Raw genomic sequence first — 20,742 nt, forward strand, 5'->3', positions numbered from 1 at the left:
GGTCGGGGGAAACTACCGCCAGTGTCCATCGCTCACAATTAACTGTGGTCCAGTGTAGTACACAAAGAGCCGCGCGCCACGCAGAAATGGGATTATGGACCCATGATACACACACCAACTGACACGTGAAGAGAGGCACCCCTATAAGACCGTTAGTACTTCCTTTCCACTTTTGATTCCTTATATTAGACAAGACTTGACTGAGAAGTTTCATGGATATCCCGTGGGTTCATTCTAACAGGGGAGAGTCGGGACCAATCTAAAGAAACTGTCTTGCAAAATCTTAAACATCGCCAACGAAATAGATTTTTGACTAATGACTACTGCAATGTGGCTGAAGTTGGAATGGAATGTTGCTACGAACAAATCCAGAAGGTGTAGACTATCATCAGGATTCTCTGTTAAAATTTAAACTAAAACACTAACATTATCAAGTTGATATTCATCTTTATGCAACATTCAGAAACATTGATACATAATAAAAAAATCTTTATCTTTAAGCATTTTTTTAAATACATTACAAGTTATATAATATATGATAATGACGAGGCCAATGTTTTTTAAATCGTAGGAACCAGTCACTGTAAGAAACTGAATTCTTTCAGTATTTAAAAAAATGCAACGATCCGAGAATATTCAAACCAAAAGAAAAGTCCATCCGAAGGACAAAGCAAATTTTCTATCACAATTCTTGTTTTGGTAATTTTCTTCACTAACTTTTAAGTTTGCATTAATCAAAACTTAGTTGGCAGTTACTCATAGTCGTAAAAAAATACAAAAACGACTTCACAGAAGAAGATCTTTATCCAAATCTTGCCGAACACAGTTCTGAAAAACTGGGAAACGAACTGGAGGCAAAATGGCAAGAAGAAGAGAGTTCTCGTAAAAGACCTTCTCTATTCAGAGCACTGTTCCGAATGTTCGGTCTAAGATTTATATTTTACGGTGTTGCACTGCTGGTGCTGGAGTTCGCAGCCACGTAAGCTAAAATTTTGGCATTTCCTTAAACATGCAGTCTTAACTGTTGCAGGTTTTTGCGACCTTTGTGTTTGCAACAATTCCTAGAATTTTACAGCTCGCAACAGAAACATTTCACGAAGCAACAAGCCTGTCTCTTTGGCTTAGCAATCATATCGCTAAATCTTCTACGAGTTCTTTATTATCACCAGTTTAATTTAGAGTTTTCTTCTTTGGGGACGAAGGTTCGCGTAGTTTGCTCTTCGCTCATGTACAGGAAGTATCTCCGACTTAAGAGAGAGACTTGTCAAAAATTCACTTTGGGTCAAATGGTCAATTTACTGTCGAATGACATCGACCGATTTCAAGATGTTTTTGGGTTCCTGCACCACGTCTGGATCAGTCCTCTGAAGCTATTGGTTGGATTCTATTACTTTAACGTTATCTTGGGAAAAACAGCTATGGCCGGGTTCTTGATATACGTACTATTTTTTATTCTCCAAAGTATGTGGGATTTGGTGGTTCGACATATATACAAAAAAAAAATTTCAGTTTTTACGATGGGGCGTCTTACGAGTCACAGAGTAGATGTTGCTCAGAAAACTGACCATAGAATACGCCTAATGGACGACATCATCTGTGGAATTCAAATCATCAAGATGTACACGTGGGAAAAACCTTTTGCCAAGCTTGTAGACCTTTCTAGAAAGTAATATTCTCCTTCTACCTTATCTTGTAGCGTTGATTCCCTTGGCGATTTCGATTTCTTCATTTTCTTTTACAACCAGCGCCCTTTTTAGTTCATTCTGCTGTTGGGTTGCTAGATCCCATTCTGTTGACTTTCAAAATTTTTCTTCTCAAAATATTTTTTACTACAAATCCACTCTACACCTACATTCCAAAATATTTAGTCACATTGGAAGTTATTCAATTGCTTTGCTTCAGTTTTTGGAAGCTCTCGTTCTTTGTTGCATTTTGGATTGGCCTAACAGATACCCCAAATAATTCTGGTTCTGAATTGACAAAAGTATTGTCACCTCAAACCTTTTTGTACGTGTATTCCATTCTTACAATACTTCTGGTAGTATCAATTCATTTATTAGCTTTCTTTTACATAAAATATTGTGGAGCGATTTCAAAAAAGGTGCATGATGCGCTACTCCATACAGTTCTTGACGTACCGATAAAATTTTTCAATGACCATTCTTCTGGACGAATTTTAAACCGATTTTCCAAAAATCTGGGATGTATCGATCGTATTATTCCCGTAATGTTGTTTGAATTGATAACAAATATATTTTACGTGATTGGAATATTTGTGGTCATCTCTATTTTGAACTATTGGCTAATATTGCCAGCAGTAGGATTGGTTTTGTTTTTTTATTTATTGGCACATTTATTCAAACCCATCAACAAGAATCTTCGACGAACTGAAGGAGTCGGTAAGTTTTCTCATCTTTAATTTTCTTTCGAACAGACTGAACTATTTTAGTGAAAAGTCCTGTACTGAGTCATCTGGTGGCATCAGTCCAGGGACTAACGACCATAAGAGCTCTAAATGCCCAAAGACGTTTGGTACAAGAATTTGACCACCACCAAGACGTGCACACTTCTGCTTACTACTTCTTAAAATCAACAATTTCTACTTTTAATTTTTGGGTTGACTTGAGTTGCATACTCTACACCAGTGTTGTTATTTTGACTTATCTTCTCTCTGAAACACGTGAGTTTGCTAAATCTTTTCACAACTTAGTGACAACTTTTTTTTAGAATCCAGTCCATGGATGGTGGGTTTAGCAGTCACACAATCGATAAATCAGATAGGAATGGCTCAAGTAGCCATGAAAACGTGGAGCGATCTTGACGCTCGCATGACTGCAGTACAACGAGTTCTTGAATACGGAGAACTCTCGCCTGAAGAAGATAAAGGAAACTTTGTGCCGTCAGAATCCTGGCCTCAAGAAGGAAACATCGAATTCAAATCTGTGACGATGCGATATTCTCCTGAAAAAACAGTTGTTCTTAAGCAGATATGTTTTACTGTCAAATCTGGTGAAAAACTTGGAATTGTTGGTAGAACTGGAGCTGGAAAGACTTCCCTGATCTCTGTTTTGTTTCGCTTGTTTCCCCAGAGGGTACCATATTTATTGATAGGGTTGATACCAAATCAGTACTTCTCCAAACTCTTCGTTCGAAGATCTCCATCATTCCTCAAGATCCAGTACTGTTTATTGGAAAGTTGCGCAAGAACTTGGACCCTCTTGGTCAGTTCTCTGACTTTCAAATCTGGCAAGCTCTGGAAAACGTCCAGATGAAACGATTGATTACTAATCTACCTTCTGGTTTGGATACTATGGTGATCGAAAGAGGAAACAACTTCAGCGTGGGACAAAAACAGTTGCTCTGTTTGGTAAGAGCCATTTTGAGAAATTCCAAAATCATCGTGTTGGATGAAGCCACTGCGAGCATTGACCTGGAAACAGATGAACTAATACAATTCACGATTAGAAGAAGATTCCAGGAATTCCACGGTTTTGACCATAGCGCATCGTGTGAATACCGTTATGGATTCGAACAAGATCTTGGTAATGGATTCTGGACGAGTCGTGGAATTTGGACAGCCGCAGCAGCTTTTGTAAGATACAGAAGGAATATTTTATAGCTTGGTTACTCGAAATTCAAAGGAAGACCTAGGCAACATGTGAAAACAGAAGCATTATTTCGTTGGAGTCTAGAAGGTTTATTCGAAATTTTTTTAAACATGTTAGAATTTTTTAAATACAATACGATTCTATTAGGATTCTTCTAGATCTTTGTGTATATACAGGGTGTTTTTGAAATGCGTACACAAATTTTAATCACGAGCTACTGGCTTCATGTAGAACTCGGAAAACATATCTAAAAAATTCTATGTCAAGAAATAAAATGACATTTATTTTTTGAGCTACAATTTTTTTTAATTGCTTTTAGTCTTCTACGTTGTCAAACAACCTTGTAGGTAAAATTTCGGCACATTTTGAAAATACACCCTGTATATCATATTTTATAAAACGAACACCAATGCAGTTTCCTTGTTTTAAAGCATATTTCCTATAGGTTACTTCGCATTGGCGTACATTTTATAAAACGGGGTTGTAGGACAACGTAGAAAACTAAAAGCAATTTAAAAAAATAGTAGCTCAAAAAACAAATGTATGTGAGACCTCAGCAAAGCGCTCAACTCAACGTGTAAACCATTTTCATTGAGATAGTCAACAATGTTGTTGTTGTTGTTATTGTTATCTACTATTTATTTATTAATTTAAAATAAAACTGTTTGATAAAAAAAAGAATATTTTATTCAAAAAATAGAAATTACGTCAAAACCTCTGAAAATAGATATACACAATGTTGATAAAAGTGGCCGTAAAATTAAATTTTATATCTAGTGTCAGAAATGGTAGTTGCCATTTAAAAAATAAAGTTTTCTACATTTCTTATTATCAATTTTGAAAAATTGCACTATGCAGTAAAAAAATGCTACTAATGGCGCAGATGATCGGCTAAATCTTAAGAATGCAATGAAAAAAAAATCACTTACCTATTTTCAATACTTCATGAGTTATCAATTTTTTAATGAAGCCCTGCAACTCGGCTTTTTTTCGAAAAAGATGATATAGGTCAAAAACGATGATAGATAAGATAAGATGGCCAGGAAGCGGCGCCATTTTGAAAATATTTTATTTGAACTTATAGCAGTCGATTATAGTCGTCTACCAATTTTCATATTAATCCGATTTTGGAAAAATTTCTAACGAACGGGCTACGAATATACAGGGTGTCTACCAAAGGAATAGAGTGCTTTTTCATCCCTCATATAATGATTGCCCTGCCTGCACTCATGGAAACAAAGATACAATCACTTTATTACTTTGTTAAAAAATATACAATTTCATTTGTGTACACTAAAGTTTAGATTTAATGTGTCCAGTTTGGACAAATCACAAAACAACACAAATATTAACACCAATTCAGACTTTATCGGACAAGATCTAAACTATGAGTAAGTCTGATTTCTCCTTTGAGCAATTTTAACAAAGTTTTGGAGAACTTCTTCTCCACTTTCTTTGGCGAACAAGTACAGCAAGCCGTCCGGATTCTGCAAAAGCTGATACGGACTATCAAATTCGGCAACACAACCGTTGTCCATGACTAAAATTTTGTCCGAATCCATAACAGTGTTGAGCCGATGAGCCACCGTCACCACTGTAGACTCTTGAAATTTTCTTCTGATTATTGACTGGATCAACTCATCTGTTTCAAAATCAACATTCGCTGTGGCTTCGTCCAGAACAACAATCTTGTTGCTTCTGAGCATGGACCGCACCAAGCACAACAGTTGTCTTTGTCCCACACTGAAATTTGATCCTCCTTCACAAACCGGACTGTCAATCCCATTAGGTAAATTGTCGAAGATTTCTTTCAACTCGAGCTCGTCAAAAACCTTCCAGATTTGTTCGTCGCTGAACTCGTCAAAAGGATCCAAATTTTTTCGAAGCGTTCCCAAAAACAGAATCGGACTTTGCGGAATAATCGAGATATTCGACCGCAAATCATTTAACGGTATGTTTTTAATGTCTACGTCGTCAATGGTGATGATTCCATCAAAGTTGAACAACCGGAAGAGGGCTGAAATTAGAGATGTTTTTCCGGAACCAGTTCTACCAACTATTCCAATTTTTTGTCCAGATCGAATTTGAAAAGACACTTGGTTGAGTGCCAACGGTCCAGTAGGACAATACTGCATCGATACTGAATGAAACATTATTTTTCCTTCTGTTGGCCACAGTTTTGGAGGAGTCGTTCTTCCATCCTCTTCCAGAGGCAGATGAGTATATTCAGCAACTCGTTCGACTGAAGTTATGTAAGTTTCAAGTTCGCCCCACAGTTTCACCAAATACTGAAATATTCCCAAGATACCAGTGCAATGTGTTATTGCTAAACCAACAGAACTACTGGAAGCACCTGAAAATGTATCAGTTGAGAATTAATTTAGAAACAAGATAAATAGGTTACACCTGATGCAAAAAAGAAGAAACTGAACATGACCAGTCCAACGTATAGAACAGTCATTAAGTCTGTCCAGAACCCTAAAGCGCAATATGACGCTATCGAAAGATACAAAGCAGAACTGTGAAGGTTCTGGTGATTGTCAAATTCTTCTGATAGTACTTTTTGAGCACCGAAAGCTTTGATGGTGCTTAGTCCTTGCATAGTTGCGGTCACGTGCCCAAAAACAGAACTCCTGGCTGAAAAATATCTGTTGAAAGGTTGTTTCAACAATACCGTACGTACTTATTGCTTCCGTTCTTCTTAAATTAGTGTTGGTGGGTTGAAATACAACACAAAGAAAGTAAACGATTACGATTTGAACGATCGAAGGAAGTATCATCCAGTAATTAAGAACCGAAATAAGAATAAATGTTCCCATAACTGATAAAAACGCAGTGGTTACATTTGCGATTGCCAGGGGCATCAGTTCATCTATCAAACCGATATCGTTGGAGAATCGATTAAGAATTCGCCCAGAAGAGTGCTGATTAAAAAATATCATTGGTTGATAGATTACTTGTGTCAAAAGGGATTGGTGCAAGACTCTTGAAGCATTCGTACAAAGTTTAACCAGTGATATGTTTGCTATGTACGTCACAACAATCAAAGCGATCAGCAGACTTGTGTAAATGTACAAACAGTTTTTTCTGGTGAAAAATATTGTAAATGTTGAAGTCAGAGGTGCAGCTTCTTGTTCCAGATTGATCCAAAATGTAAGAAAATAGTCGACAAAATTGATCAAAAATTGCAACAATACAAACAGAAAAATTGTTACGCATGTTATCAACCAATGACCTGCTGAATTGCAGTAAAGTTTGTAAAGCACTGTGTTGCTGACTCCTTCACTCCGATGTTCTTTAACTTGAGAAGGCGAATTATGTTGTGTCAGATCAAGTCCAAAAGTATTAATTTTGTCTTCACTAATCTGTTCATCTTTTAAAATCAAAAGTCTCTCGTATTTGTCACATTCAACGATTTTTCCTTTCTCCAAAATATAAATCTTGCTCACATTTCGAAGATATTGGATTTGGTGAGTGACCAAAACCACACATTTGTCTTTCAAATAGTGCAAGACGCATTCCTCGAAGATTTGTCGAGCAACGTTGGCGTCAAGAGCTGATAGGGGATCATCCAAGAGGTAGATGTCTGCGTCTCGGTAGATCGCTCTTGCCAGACTGAGTCGAGCTTTCTGTCCTCCACTCAACATGACTCCTCTTTCTCCAACCAAAGACTGATCTCCATTCGGCAAGAGAGACAAGTCGCTTTCAAGCGCGCAGCATTTGATCACTTTGTGATACTTGTCCGTGTCCAGATCTTGTCCAAACAAGATATTTTGTCGAATGCTAGCTGAGAAGATCCACGGATCTTGAGGGGCATAAGAGGTGGAACCTTTGACACTAACATGTCCTCCATTAGCACCGATTTCTTTCAGTATGACTTGAAGAAGCGTCGACTTGCCACTGCCGGAAGCTCCGAACACACCGATTAACTCTCCTGATTTGGCACTAAACGTGATACAATTTAAAACATTAACTGGGAGGGACTCATCCCATTTAAAACTAGCATTGGTGATGGATATACCAACTGTCTCTTCCGCACTGGAGTCAGAACTAATTTTACAGTTGTTTGGCTTTTCACAATCATCCAGAAGGAACTTTTCAATTCTTTTGACGCTAATTATACCTTCTGTCAATTGAATGAGGGCTAATGGTAACAGAAAAGTCACCGAGAGATTTAAAGAATCGTAAATGGTTTTCATGGAGTAAACATTCTCAGAAGTTAGAGGTAATTTTCGTAAAACCATGGCAAGGACCCCAAAAAATATACAAAGTGGTGTCAAATACAATCTGACTGCGTTGTTGCCCAGTCGAAGACAATTCGATAATATGATTCGCTTCAGTTCAAGACTGTAACAAACTAGGTACTAACTTGGGAAGAAACACAAAATGAGCACTCACTTTCTTGCTGCGTTTACTAGTTTCAGAAAGGGTCTCTCCCAGGAGTACATTTTGATTGCTTGTATTCCACAGACGGCATCGTTTATCAAACGAATTCTGTTGTCTGTGCTAAGAGCCACCTCATTTCTGTTTATAGAAAGTTTCTTTGACATAAATACTGAAACGTAATTTTACATCAACTGAAGACACGAGGAAAGTGACTCACTTTGAAATAACAGGCAGAAAGTTATTGCTCCTACTCCAGCAACAGCAGCAGGACCGAGTGTAATGTTCATGTAAGACACTCCCAAAACAATTTCGATTGGTGCAATCCAAAGGAAATGTACTAATGCAAAAGCTCTTTCTAACCGATTCACGTCATTGGACAAGAGGTTTATCACTTTACCAACTGTGACCTTTTGTAAAGCGATTTTTTCAAATTTTAGAATGCTTCTGTAAATTAGCGAGGAACAAGCGATGCGCGTTTTCATGCCCAAAGCAGACATTTCCAAGAGCATCCAGTTGAGAAACAAAACTCGAATGGTAGACAACAGTGTTATGATTCCTGCACAAATGTATGCTTGATTAGATGTGATTTCTGTTTGGCCTGCTGTGTGGTATTCCAGTAGTTTTTTCAAAAACAGGGGTTGCAGTAAACTGAAATAATCACTTATGCAACTGTGTCCTTTTGTTTTTTTTTCGACTTACAAATTTACTAGCTCAGCAGGTACAAATACAAGTCCGTTAAGCAAAAGTTCTAATCCAAATTGTCTTATTAGAGCTTTTCCTAAAGACGGATTCTTGCATAGTTTTTCTTCGTTTGTCCACAGTTGCTCCAGCTTGTTTCCAAGTTGTACCGATTCGTGCTCCTTTGGAGGGGAATAAAGATCTTGCTCGGTGAGTTCCTTCTTCCAACCTTTTACAAGTATGGGTAGTTCCCAACTTAACTGGATTAGTTGAAAACAATACAAAGGAATATTTGGTTCTTACCAAAAGAATAAGTGTTGAAAAAAATTTCCACTTTCTTTTGGATGTTTCGGTCTTTCATCAGACGCACCCTGTCTCTTGTCTTCCATTATTAGATTCACTAGTGGTAGACAATTCGCACAAGTTTCTGTTTTTAAGGTAACTTGTTTTAAATCTTATCTAAATTGTTAATGACTATAGCCTTCATTTACATATATTCGTAAAAATTTGTTTATTGATGGCCGATTTCACCGACGTCAGTTAACGTTAATTGTAGGTTAAAATGCTTCATTACCTTAGTTATCTATTGTTGTAACAATGTTTTCGTCTATTTTAATCTGTAGTTAAATTTAACTCACGTTCGTGAAACCGGCCCATAGTATTTTAGTTACTTTGAACATAAATGTCGCACTTATCGCACTGAAATATATTCAAAATATGCTCAATGTTGATAAACGTTTGTTCTTACGCATTAGGTGATACATACAGGCTGATTCACGTAGCCCATTCATTAGAAACTTTCTGATTTCCCCAAATCATATTAATATGAAAATTGGTAGTTGACTATAATCGGACTATAATACCGGAAATCGACGCCATCTTTATTTTTTTAAATAGAAAGGCCTCATTTTGACTTCACATTTCGATTCTACGTTAAATTTTGAATTTAGAACGTCTTTTTGTCAACACTTATCTGTCATCGTTTTTGACCTATGTCATCTTTTTTGCAAAAAAGCGAGGTTGCAGGGCTAAATTAACAAACTCATAATTTTGAACCATCAGAAATAAATAATTGATTTTTTTAGTTGAATTTATACTTGAAATCAAAATTTTTATTAGTTAAAACTTCGCAATCAGTAGCATTACGATGAATAAACTTGATGCGCATTCTTGTTCCATTGTATATTACAAATACATTAAATAAAAAATAAAATAAAACATTCATTGTTTACGTTCATACTCTATAAAAAATGAGCGAAGTAAATGCGGAGTGATTTAGGGGCGAATGCGGAGTGGATGATTTGTAATTGATGTAAACTGCGCTCTGCGCAATATCATTATGTTATTACATATTTGTCATTTGTTTTTCCAGCTAACTTAATTTGGTTACTGGTTATTACATTGTAACGAAACGAATTTTGATAGCTTTTCGCTTAGTACCCGTCATTTGTTTCAAAATGTAGTGTTTTTTTTTTAATTTTTTCTTATTTGAGGTTATACGTGTCATACATTTTGGTTTTCAGAATAAAAATCCGTATCGGAATTACTAAAAAAAGTGTGTTCGCATTTGACAAAATTTTTTTGACAGTTTAACCTTGAAGTCTTTTCCTGGCTTTACGTGAATTTAGTAGGTAATTTTGTTGCCTATTCACAACCATTTGATTTGGTGTACTTATAGATAATTAAAATCCTCCAATGAATAAGGGAGCTACGGACTCGTCTTTTTTTTGTGGACATCCTGTATATTATACATACATCCTTCTGCACCTTTTCTCCACGTAAACTTTAACTATGCCAAATCTCACACTCTTCCTTGCGCGCAATTTTCTTAAAAAGGGGTACAAAGTTTTTCCTTCATGTATTAATGTATGTACAGATTCGAGTGATGAAAGAACAGACATGATTCTGATTTATGGCGAATGTTATAAAAATGCTTCTGCCGTTGCGCGTTAATGCAGACAATAAATATTTTCCCGAAAAATGTTTGTTTTGTCACAATTTCATTTAGCCAAGAGAATGACGTTTATGTCAAAATTTACGAAACTGCACAGGTAATGTTAATCCACGTACACTTTGCAAATGTACTGTGTGTTGCATATAAGTTTGTTTCCCTCCACTACCCGGCGGCACGGCAATTAACATATCAATGCATTGTGAGTTGCTATGCAACCAGTTATACACAAACCTGTCAAAAATGGTCGAAATGTCGACTAAAAATGTCATTCAAAATTATAAATATTATATAAATTTGTCAGGCACATTTCTGATGCTCTGATTGGGATGGAACAAGTGCATTATGTGCATTTTTTCTTCAGTTGTATATATTTTTTAAATTAATCTCAAGAATTATTCAAACCACTTGGCAATTTTTTTTTAACTGTCAATTAGTTATTTTTGTTACCTTGATTACCTACTTGATTACATACATGCATTGACTTGTGTTTTTTAAAACTAAACATAAGGAATAAGTAAGAATTAGTGTAAAAAAATATTCCGGTATAATGACTTGAAGCATAATAACATAAGTGTTGAAAAAAAATTCCACTTTCTTTTGGATGTTTCGGTCTTTCATCAGACACACCCTGTCTCTTGTCTTCCATTATTGGATTCACTTGTGGTAGATAATTCGCACAAGTTTCTGTTTTTAAGGTAACTTGTTTTAAATCTTATCGAAATTGTTAATAATTATAGCCTTCATTTGCATATGTATATTCGTAAAAATTTTGTTTATTGAGTACTTTAGTTACCTTGGACATAAATGTCCCACTTATCGCACTAAAATATATTTAATGGTTAGGTACATGCTGAATGTTCATAAACGTTTGTTCTTACGCATTAGGTGATACATACAGGGTGTCCCAGAGTTGCGAAAAAGCTCCATAACTTGTTTGTTATTAAAGATATCAACTTTTTCTTTTTTCTAGATGATAGCTACGCTTCTACTGCATATTCGGAAAATATTGCGGTATATATACAGAGTGTCCCAATATTATAAAAACACTAAAGTTATGTTTTTTTAAATGGAAACTACCCAGTTTGATTTTATATTTGAATTCTATGCTAAATTATGAGTCAAATTTATGCAGGTCGTTTTTACTTATCTGCCATCGTTTTTAATCAGTGGCGCTTTATTTACCAGAATTTCGAATTGCAGGGGTCCCTTCAAAAAAATGTCAAAAACTCATTTTTTTCACATGGCACCCTGCATTTATTATTGCACTGGTCGAAAGCTTTTTTGACAAGCTTTCCAACTGTATAGCATTTGTATAGCCGAATGTGAAAATCTAGGGTGCTATCTTAAAATCACTAAAAATCACTAAAATAATTAAATGCTCAATTGTTAAACACTGTTTTGTTGGGTGATTCATCTTTATGGAGTGACCATATTGTGTGATTATCTTTTGTTAAGCCTACTAGATTTTTGTATTTTCTTTTTAACGGAAAAATTGTACCAAATTTAGCAATTTTAGGATAGCACTCTAGATTTTCAGATTCGATTATACAAACCTATATTGTTCAAAAGCTTGTCAAAAAAGCTTTCGACCAGTGCAATAATAAATACGGGGTGTCATTTGAAAAAAATGAGTTTTTAACATTTTTAATTCGTTATGTTTAAAAAATCGCAGTAGGCATATGCGACTAAGCAGGTTATTGAGTAAACACTCAGCAGATGCAGCAAATATTCTGAAATCAAACAGCGTCAATCATTTTAATTTATGTACAACGATTTGGAAGGTACGAATTTTCGAAGGGACCCCTGCAATTCGAAATTCTGGTAAAAAAAGCGCCACTGATTAAAAACGATGGCAGATAAGTAAAAACGACCTGTATAAATTTGATTCATAATTTAGCATAGAGTTCAAAAATAAAATCAAACTGGGTAGTTTCCATTTAAAAACACATAACTTTAGTGTTTTTATAATATTGGAACACTCTGTATATATACCGCAATATTTTCCGAATAGGCAGTAGAAGCGTAGCTATCATCTAGAAAAAAGAAAAAGTTGATATCTTTAATAACAAACAAGTTATGGAGCTTTCTCGCAACTCTGGGACACCTGTATATTTAAACTGACAGTGCAGTGATTAATGCATTCACTGGTATCTCTGTACAAGTTTTTATCAGCACAATATGTTAATAAATTAGACTAGATTCATGAGTGATTTATCGAGTCTAGTGACCTATTATTATCAATTAGAAACTGATTAGCTTTTTTAAAACAGAGCTTGAAGAAAATGCAACAATCAAAAAGCACTAAAAGAAATGTCCATCCAAAGACCAAATCAAATTTTCTATCACGCTTCTTATTTTGATAATATTTTATTTCGGGGATCTTGCTTTTTTTTCGACAATTTCAGTCTGTAGTTACCTACTTATAATCGTAAAAAACTACCTTTGCAATATCTTTGTAAAAGTACGAAGTGGCACTCTACAAAAAAAATAAGGCAGTATCCTAACCTGAAAATATACATTAAAATAAAATCAAAAGGAATAATCTGAATGCAAAGTTGAGGTTTAAATTGAAAAGGAAGCTAACAAAAGCAAGTCACAGCAAGTGTTGAAAGTGGCCACCATTTTGCTGCATACATAAAACTACAAGACATTTCATATTACTAAAAATGTGCTGCAGTATATCTCGTAGCATTTCAATCTGATTTCTTTGAATACCTCAATTTTAAGAAAGCCACATATGGAGAAGTCTAACGGAGTGAGGTCTGATGATCTTGCTGGCCAAGTTTCCATGCTTACAACTCGACCAGAGAAAAAATCCAAAATTTTCTCGACTAGTATGAGCTGTTACTCCGCTTTGCTGAAAGTAACCATTTTCAAATTCTTCGGGATGCACCTGGTCTAGAAATGTGGCAAACGATTATTCCCTATAGTGGTGACAAAACGGCTAATTTTCACAAGTCACAAACTACTGGCTTATAAACAACAACAAATATTTTTTGTTTTGTTTTTGTTTTGTTATTTGTTTTATTAAATGAAATGAAGAAATTCATTAAAAAAAATCGCTTATAGATAGCTTTGTTCTTTATAAATTACTTAAACTAAACAAAAAATGTTGTTGCCATTTTATTCTTGAACTGAGTAGGAATATCTTGGAAATTGTTCTCATTATCAGGAATCGTAAAAAGGAAATATGTCATCAGATTAATGAAGAACTTCTTTCATGTGTCAGCTGGGTGGGGTTGCTTCATTTTATGCACTGCGTCGGACCACAGCAAATTAAGAGCCTCCCCGACTATGAGAGCTCCAGGGAACGAATAATGAATGAAAACATTTTAAACTTATTTTAGAAAGATCTACTTAGTTAGGACGCGTTTCCCCAATCGATAAATGCAAAACGATCACATACTTTACGATAATCAATTTAACGCAACTTAAATGAGGATTTTGAAAATAATTTTTTGTTATAATCGAATTCTCAAGGAAAATAGTTTACTTTTGCTTTAGTGCAAGAGAAGCATGAATAATAATCAATCTAGTCTAATCAACATATGTGTTGAAATGAGTCGAGAAAAAAGAAGAGAGTAACAAACCCCATCTGCCATCAAAGATATTTGTGTCATTCCAAACCTTGAAAGAAACAATCGGAAACAATGACTTTTGATTCCATGTATTCTAGAAGACATTTATAATTGTCACCCAAAGACTTTAAGTAGACTCCAAAAAAAAAAGAAAAAAGTGGAGTGGTTTTAATAATTCAACTTTTAAACTGCAATATATTAAACGTTTAATAAATTGTTAGTCATATTATTGATTTCTCTTTTTTATATAAACTTTATCGAAACCTGCAGTGATGAAATCTTACTTGGTTGACGGAATCATAAAAAAGCAGAGACAACTTTTAAAGAACATTAGCTGTAGTTGAATATTTGAGAATTTTTATTTATTAATCAATACCATTGTTAATTGTTTTTAAATGCTTTAGTTTGATAACAGCAACGAAAACTAATGCTTTTTTGACACCTTGAAGGAGAATAAATCATGCCACAGAATTAATCAGTGATTTTACAGACATTTTATTAAACGATTTGGATCTAACTAAGTACATATAAGTACCCTATATCACACTGTACAAGTTTATTAATAGTTAGTTAAGATATAAGTGTAAAAATTATTGTTTATTGCACGAACGTGTTTAAAATACGACCGAGGTACGAGGGGTTATTTTAAAGGATGTGAGTGCAACAAAGGAACCGCATGTCTTACAACATTTTATCTACGATCGTGAGATCATCGCACCGGTTTCAACATAAATTTGTATAAAATAATAAATTATTATTGATTCAATATTTTATGAATAACCAAAGTTGTTTGAAAACCACGTCGTTTAGCAATCTACTTCTAAACAATATTTCCAATAAATTGTATTGTTGTTTTCTGACAGTTCTGTGCCATAAAAGTGTGCACTATAGCTATTTATGCACCAAGGGCGTTACAACGATGATTACGCCCGGAGAACGATGAATCCAACTCGAGGGCTTTAGCCCGAGAGATGGATATCGTTCGATGGGCGTAATCATTCGGTGACGCCGTGGTGCATACAAGATTTTATTTTTCACTATACGTGTTCTTAAAAAAAATGGCATCTTTGCAATTTTGAATTGATGAGGGCGTTATGAATTCATTACGCCCGCTTATTCTTATTACGCCCGCTTATTTTTATTACGCCCTGTATTATTCTCCGGTTGTTATGGACATGTTTACGTATTTCGTATCCTAGGAGTTATCATGCAATTATACTAAAGTGAAAAATAAAAAAGTTTTATTCACTAAACGTCAACTTTGATAACGATTTTTAGTGCAAAAAGTGCCTACTTTTTACATGATTGTAGACAAAATGCTAAAAGTGCAGCACATTTGCTTCAAATATGTTTTGAACAAGAGCATTTTTACAAACAAAATTACATTAAAAAACACTTTTCAAATGCACGTAGATTGTCGAAGCAGCTAAAAGAAAGTTTTTTAAACCATTTCTCAAATCATGATAGTTACGTGCAGCTCCTGAACGACAGAAATCCTGTCTCACTTGAAATTCCTTCACCACCGTCGAATTGCGGTCTAAAATGTTTTCACAATAAAAACCAATATCAGTTGTAAATGCCCAGTTTACAATTAGGTGCAAAGTGCTTTCGTCAAAGTGTTTACAGTCAAAGAAAAAATTGTAAATTCTGCAGTTATTCTCGCAAAACTTATCTGAAAACGATTTAAAAGGGTTGTCTTGCATATTGATCATATCAAATGTGTGATCGTCAAAAATGTCCTCGGGTAGAGATTCAATTAGATTGAATTCTAAACGGAGGTTTAAATTTGTTGCTGCCAGATTAAGAAACACCTCTTTGTCTACACCAGAAATGCGGTTATGACGCAAATGAATTATAGCACAATTAGTTTTTATGAAAGTGAATGAACGCTTTTCCAAAAATTCAATTAAATTGTAAGTAAGATCAAGTCCATTTAAACTAGGCGTATCAATAATTGCGTCTGGATTCAATCGTCTTAATTTGTTTTCTTTTAAATCTATTGTTTCCAAATTTGGTAGATTAATAAACGCCTCATCTTCTAACGCCTCTATGTTGTTATTCACCAGTTGAAGAGATTTTAGTTTCAGATTTTTGAATGTCCCGTTTTTGATCGATCCCAGATTGTTGTTGGTAATTTTGATGTAATTCAACACTTTTTCAATTTGTTCAAGGAAGCATTTTGTTTTAAGTTCATCCACGTTACAGTCGTCAATTTCCAAGAAATCAATTTCGTTGATGATGTTTAACATTTTGCAGTTCAATCCGGTTAGATTTTGTTGAGAAACTAGAACTGCTAATGTATCATTGTCTGTGATTATTGCAGTTGAAGTGTAAAGTGTTCTCTCAAAATTTGGGCCTCCTATCAGGCTGTAGCTGATAGTGTTTATTGTAAAAGTATCGCTTCCAAAAGTTACTTTAATGATTTGGAACAAGAATAAAATCTTTTTAACAATGTTCTTCACCATTTCGTGAGCCTCTATCTTCGTTCTACACGACCACACGACTCCCTTCGACAGACTAAAATTATTCTTTAACTACATTTCAACACACTGCAGTCATCAGTTGGGTAATAAGTTTCTAGTAATAATTTATTTAACGACCCAAGTTTTTTAAAGTATTTTTTTAAAACTGAATAATCAATGTCTATTGACAGAGATAGCCTAGAAATACTTAGGGAATGAGTAAAAATTAAGTGAAACATTTTGAAGGGTTTTCCAAAAAATGATAGCTTTTGCAGCACACACTTCACATAATTGCAAACTCCATAGAATCCTTACCCGGGGCCATTTTTGACGATCATACTTTTGACACAATCAATATTCAACATAACCCGTTTAAAAATATTTCAGAGCAATTTTGCAAAAATAACTGCAAAATTGCCAACTTCTACTTTGACTGTAAAAATCTTGATGAGAAAACTTTGCAGCAAATTGTAGACTGGGCCTATGCAGATGATGTTGGCTACTGTTGCGGAGGCATTTTATACGACAATGCAACCTTGGCGAACAAATTTGGAGCAACAAAAAGCCGGACATCGAAGCGGTAAATGTCCGGGTTTTTCTCCTGATGAATTGCGGGTTGCTTTTTCTATTCCGTCGGGCTCATTATTCCTCGTAAATCACCCTGTATATTCGTAAAAATTTTGTTTATTGAGTATTTTAGTTACCTTGGACATAAATGTCCCACTTATCGCACTAAAATATATTTAATGGTTAGATACATGCTGAATGTTCATAAACGTTTGTTCTTACGCATTAGGTGATACATATATTTAAACTGACAGTACAGTGATTAATGCATTCACTGGTATCTCTGTACAAGTGTTTATCAGCTCAGTATGTTAATAAATTAAACTAGATTCATGAGTGATTTATCGAGTCTAGTGACCCATTATCAATTAGAAACTGATTAGCTATTTTAAAACAGAGCTCGAAGAAAATGCAACAATCAAAAAGCACTAAATGAAACGTCCATCCAAAGACCAAATCAAATTTTCTATCACACTTCTTGTTTTGATAATATTTTATTACGGGGATCTTGCTTTCTTTTTCGACAATTTCAGTCAGTTACCTACTCATAATCGTAAAAAACTACCTTTGCAATACCTTTGTAAAAATACGAAGTGGCGCTCTACAAAAAAAAAAAAGAAGGCAGTATCCTAACCTGAAAATATACATTAAAATAAAATCAAAAGGAATGATCTGAATGCAAAGTTGAGATTTAAATTGGAAAGGAAGCTAACAAAAGCAAGTCACAGCATGTTTTGAAGTGGCCACCATTTTGCTGCATTAATAAAACTACACGACATTTCATATTATTAAAAATGTGCTGCAATATATCTCGTAGCATTTCAATGTGATTTCTTTGAATACCTCAATTTTAAGAAAGCCAAATATGGAGAAGTCTAACGGGATGAGGTCTGGTGATCTTGCTGGCCAAGTTTCCATGCTTACAACTCGACCAGAGAAAAAATCCAAAATGTTGTCGACTAGTATGAGCTGTTACTCCGTGTTGCTGAAAGTAACCATTTTCAAATTCATCGGGATGCACCTGGTCTAAAAATGCGGCAAACGATTATTCCCTATAGTGGTGGCAAGACGACTAATTTTCACAAGTCAGAAACTACTGGATTATAAACAAGAACATATATTTTTGGTTTTGTTTTTGTTTTGTTATTGGTTTTATTAAATGAAATGAAGAAATTCATAAAAAAAGATTCGCTTATTAGATAGCTTCGTTCTTTATTAATTACTTAAACTAGATTTTTATAATCCAGAAAAATTAATTAATTTGACAATGTATGAGAGAATATTTTGATAGACTATTTACTGAGAAAAATTTTAATGGTAAGTACAAATAAACGTCCTTCTGTGTTTAAAAACTGTTTTTTCTTTAAATTTTTGTGCGGTCATTGACGGTCATGACATTTGCACTGAATTGGTATCTAAGGTGATTTATTGACAACAATTTTGCTCTAGTACAAATTATCGATAATTGCATTAGTGCAGATTATCGGTTGTAATTCCACGAGAGCTCTGAAATGATCGATTTTTAACACGAAAGCTCTCCTGAGTAACAACGAGTGTCACTTTGACAGTATTAATTTTCCGACACCAAAGGTCAAAGTGACACGAGTGGTTACCTTTTGAGAATTTCATGAATTAAACAGTAGTTACCATTTGACAACAGTATTTATTTTATTACTTTAGCAATAGGATTAAAAACATCTTGGAAACCTACTTGACGAATTATCGAATTATCATTATCAATAGTAATACGAGAGGGTACGAAATTGCCAGAAATTTTTGATCTCATTATACGAGTATTTGTTTCGACGACAATTTACCAAGAGTGAGCGTAGCGAACGAGTGGAAATTGTCTAAGAAAGAAATACCAGTAAAATGGGGAGAAAAATTTCCCGCAATTTCGTACCATCGAGTTGTATTCGGCATGACAATTCCACGAAGGAAAATTTCATTTTCATTTTACACAATTTTTTTAATTTATACGTATTCTTATGACTCTCAAAGCGTTAGTTAACGTTGTTGAAAACAACAAAAATTTTACTGTGGATCAAAAATGAGTTTATCAAAATTCGAGGAAGGAGGAGAAAATTACAGCGATAAATTTTAGGAAGGTGGAGATGATTACAGCCATAATTTTTCGATAATTTTAGAACCATGCTAAATTATCGATGTAATTTGTTCCTAATTGGTCCAATGATTCAAAATACTACAAACTGATTGGTTGAAATTTTCTGAGTGGAATTGTCACTATAATCCAAAAAATAAAGCCTTACGATTGGTCGAAAACGATGATGAATGAAATAATCGCTGTAATTCGATCGCTATTGTCTAAAAATCAAATATTACCTACAGCTTTTTGATTGGCTTCAATTTTTCGAAGGAAATAGTCACGGATGTTCCAGTGAAACAGCATATTATTTGCCATGACCGGTTCTTAAGCTCGCAATAATATAATTTGTCACAACTGGCATTTACGAAAACACGACGATTAAAATGTATTCGAGCGATGAAAGAACAGATATGAATCTGATTTATGGCGAATGTAATAAAAATGCTTCTGCCGTTGCGCGTTAATGCAGACAATAAATATTTTCCCGAAAAATCTTCGTTTTTTCACAATTTCATTTAGCCAAGAGAATGACGTTTATGTCAAAATTTACGAAACTGGACAGCTAACGTTAATCCACGTTAACTTTGCTAATGTATTGTGGGTTGCATATAAGTTTGTTATTATTATGTTTATACATACATGATTAATCATGCCGAGACATATTTTTAACGCTGAACATAGTCCATACTTATTCCCTATGTTCAGTTTTAAAAAGCACAACATATCAATGCATTGTGAGTTGCTATGCAACCAGTTATACACAAACCTGTCAAAAATGGTCGAAATGTCGACTAGAAATGTCATTCAAAATTATAAATATTATACAGGGTGTCTCAGCAAAGAGTTTCGAGCCTAAATCTCGGTTATTTGCCAACGGATTTTTATGAAATTTAAAATGCAGATATTTTAGACCGTGAAGGTTCATTAGTAATAATATATATATACAGGGTCGTCCCGATATAACCTGCCAAAAAAATTCTGGGCCATTGGAAGGATCTAACAAGTCCAAAAAACCCCCCTTCGGTAGGTCCAAAATAATGGGGATAAATTAACCCCTATCCACACCCATTAGACGCTGCTGACCACAAAAATACGTACCTACTCAGGAATTAATTGTTGGTGTTTGTAAGGATGACAGTATCTAAGCAACATAGGTACCTGAATCGTTTATGACAAATCTCAAATCTGACAAACTAAATCAAATTAATGACATTTATTGAAAATGCTGTACACTGTGTGCGTTAATTCACCGGCTTATTTAGGTACAAAAGCTGATACTGTAGACTGAGATGAATGACTAATAAATAAAGTGGTGTTCCTCAATGTGTAAATAAATGTAGAGGTAGTGTGTGCAAAACTGTGGAAGAACTGTGTAATAAGAGTATCGTCTTAATTGTGGTTA

General features: G+C 34.6%; 2 protein-coding genes across 2 annotated transcripts; one reads left to right on the forward strand and one right to left on the reverse strand.

Moving 5' to 3' along the window:
* Positions 1-576: 576 nt before the first annotated feature.
* Positions 577-4,289, forward strand: LOC138129151 (probable multidrug resistance-associated protein lethal(2)03659). Its single transcript, XM_069045408.1, has 6 exons — positions 577-699; positions 746-979; positions 1,031-1,461; positions 1,510-2,399; positions 2,450-2,680; positions 2,728-4,289. The coding sequence occupies exons 4-6, from the start codon at positions 2,228-2,230 to the stop codon at positions 3,270-3,272; spliced, it is 948 nt and encodes a 315-aa protein (XP_068901509.1). The 5' UTR covers positions 577-699; positions 746-979; positions 1,031-1,461; positions 1,510-2,227; the 3' UTR covers positions 3,273-4,289.
* Positions 4,290-4,364: 75 nt separating this feature from the next.
* LOC138129649 (probable multidrug resistance-associated protein lethal(2)03659) lies at positions 4,365-9,340 on the reverse strand. Its single transcript, XM_069045934.1, has 7 exons — positions 8,976-9,340; positions 8,694-8,927; positions 8,212-8,642; positions 8,007-8,163; positions 6,292-7,955; positions 6,015-6,245; positions 4,365-5,961 (listed from the first exon to the last, which is right to left on the reverse strand). Exons 1-7 carry the CDS (start codon positions 9,059-9,061, stop codon positions 4,994-4,996), a joined length of 3,771 nt encoding a protein of 1,256 aa, XP_068902035.1. The 5' UTR covers positions 9,062-9,340; the 3' UTR covers positions 4,365-4,993.
* Positions 9,341-20,742: the final 11,402 nt, after the last annotated feature.

This window comes from Tenebrio molitor, chromosome 4 (genome assembly GCF_963966145.1).
Source record: "Tenebrio molitor chromosome 4, icTenMoli1.1, whole genome shotgun sequence".
Classification (NCBI taxonomy): Eukaryota; Metazoa; Arthropoda; class Insecta; order Coleoptera; family Tenebrionidae; genus Tenebrio; species Tenebrio molitor.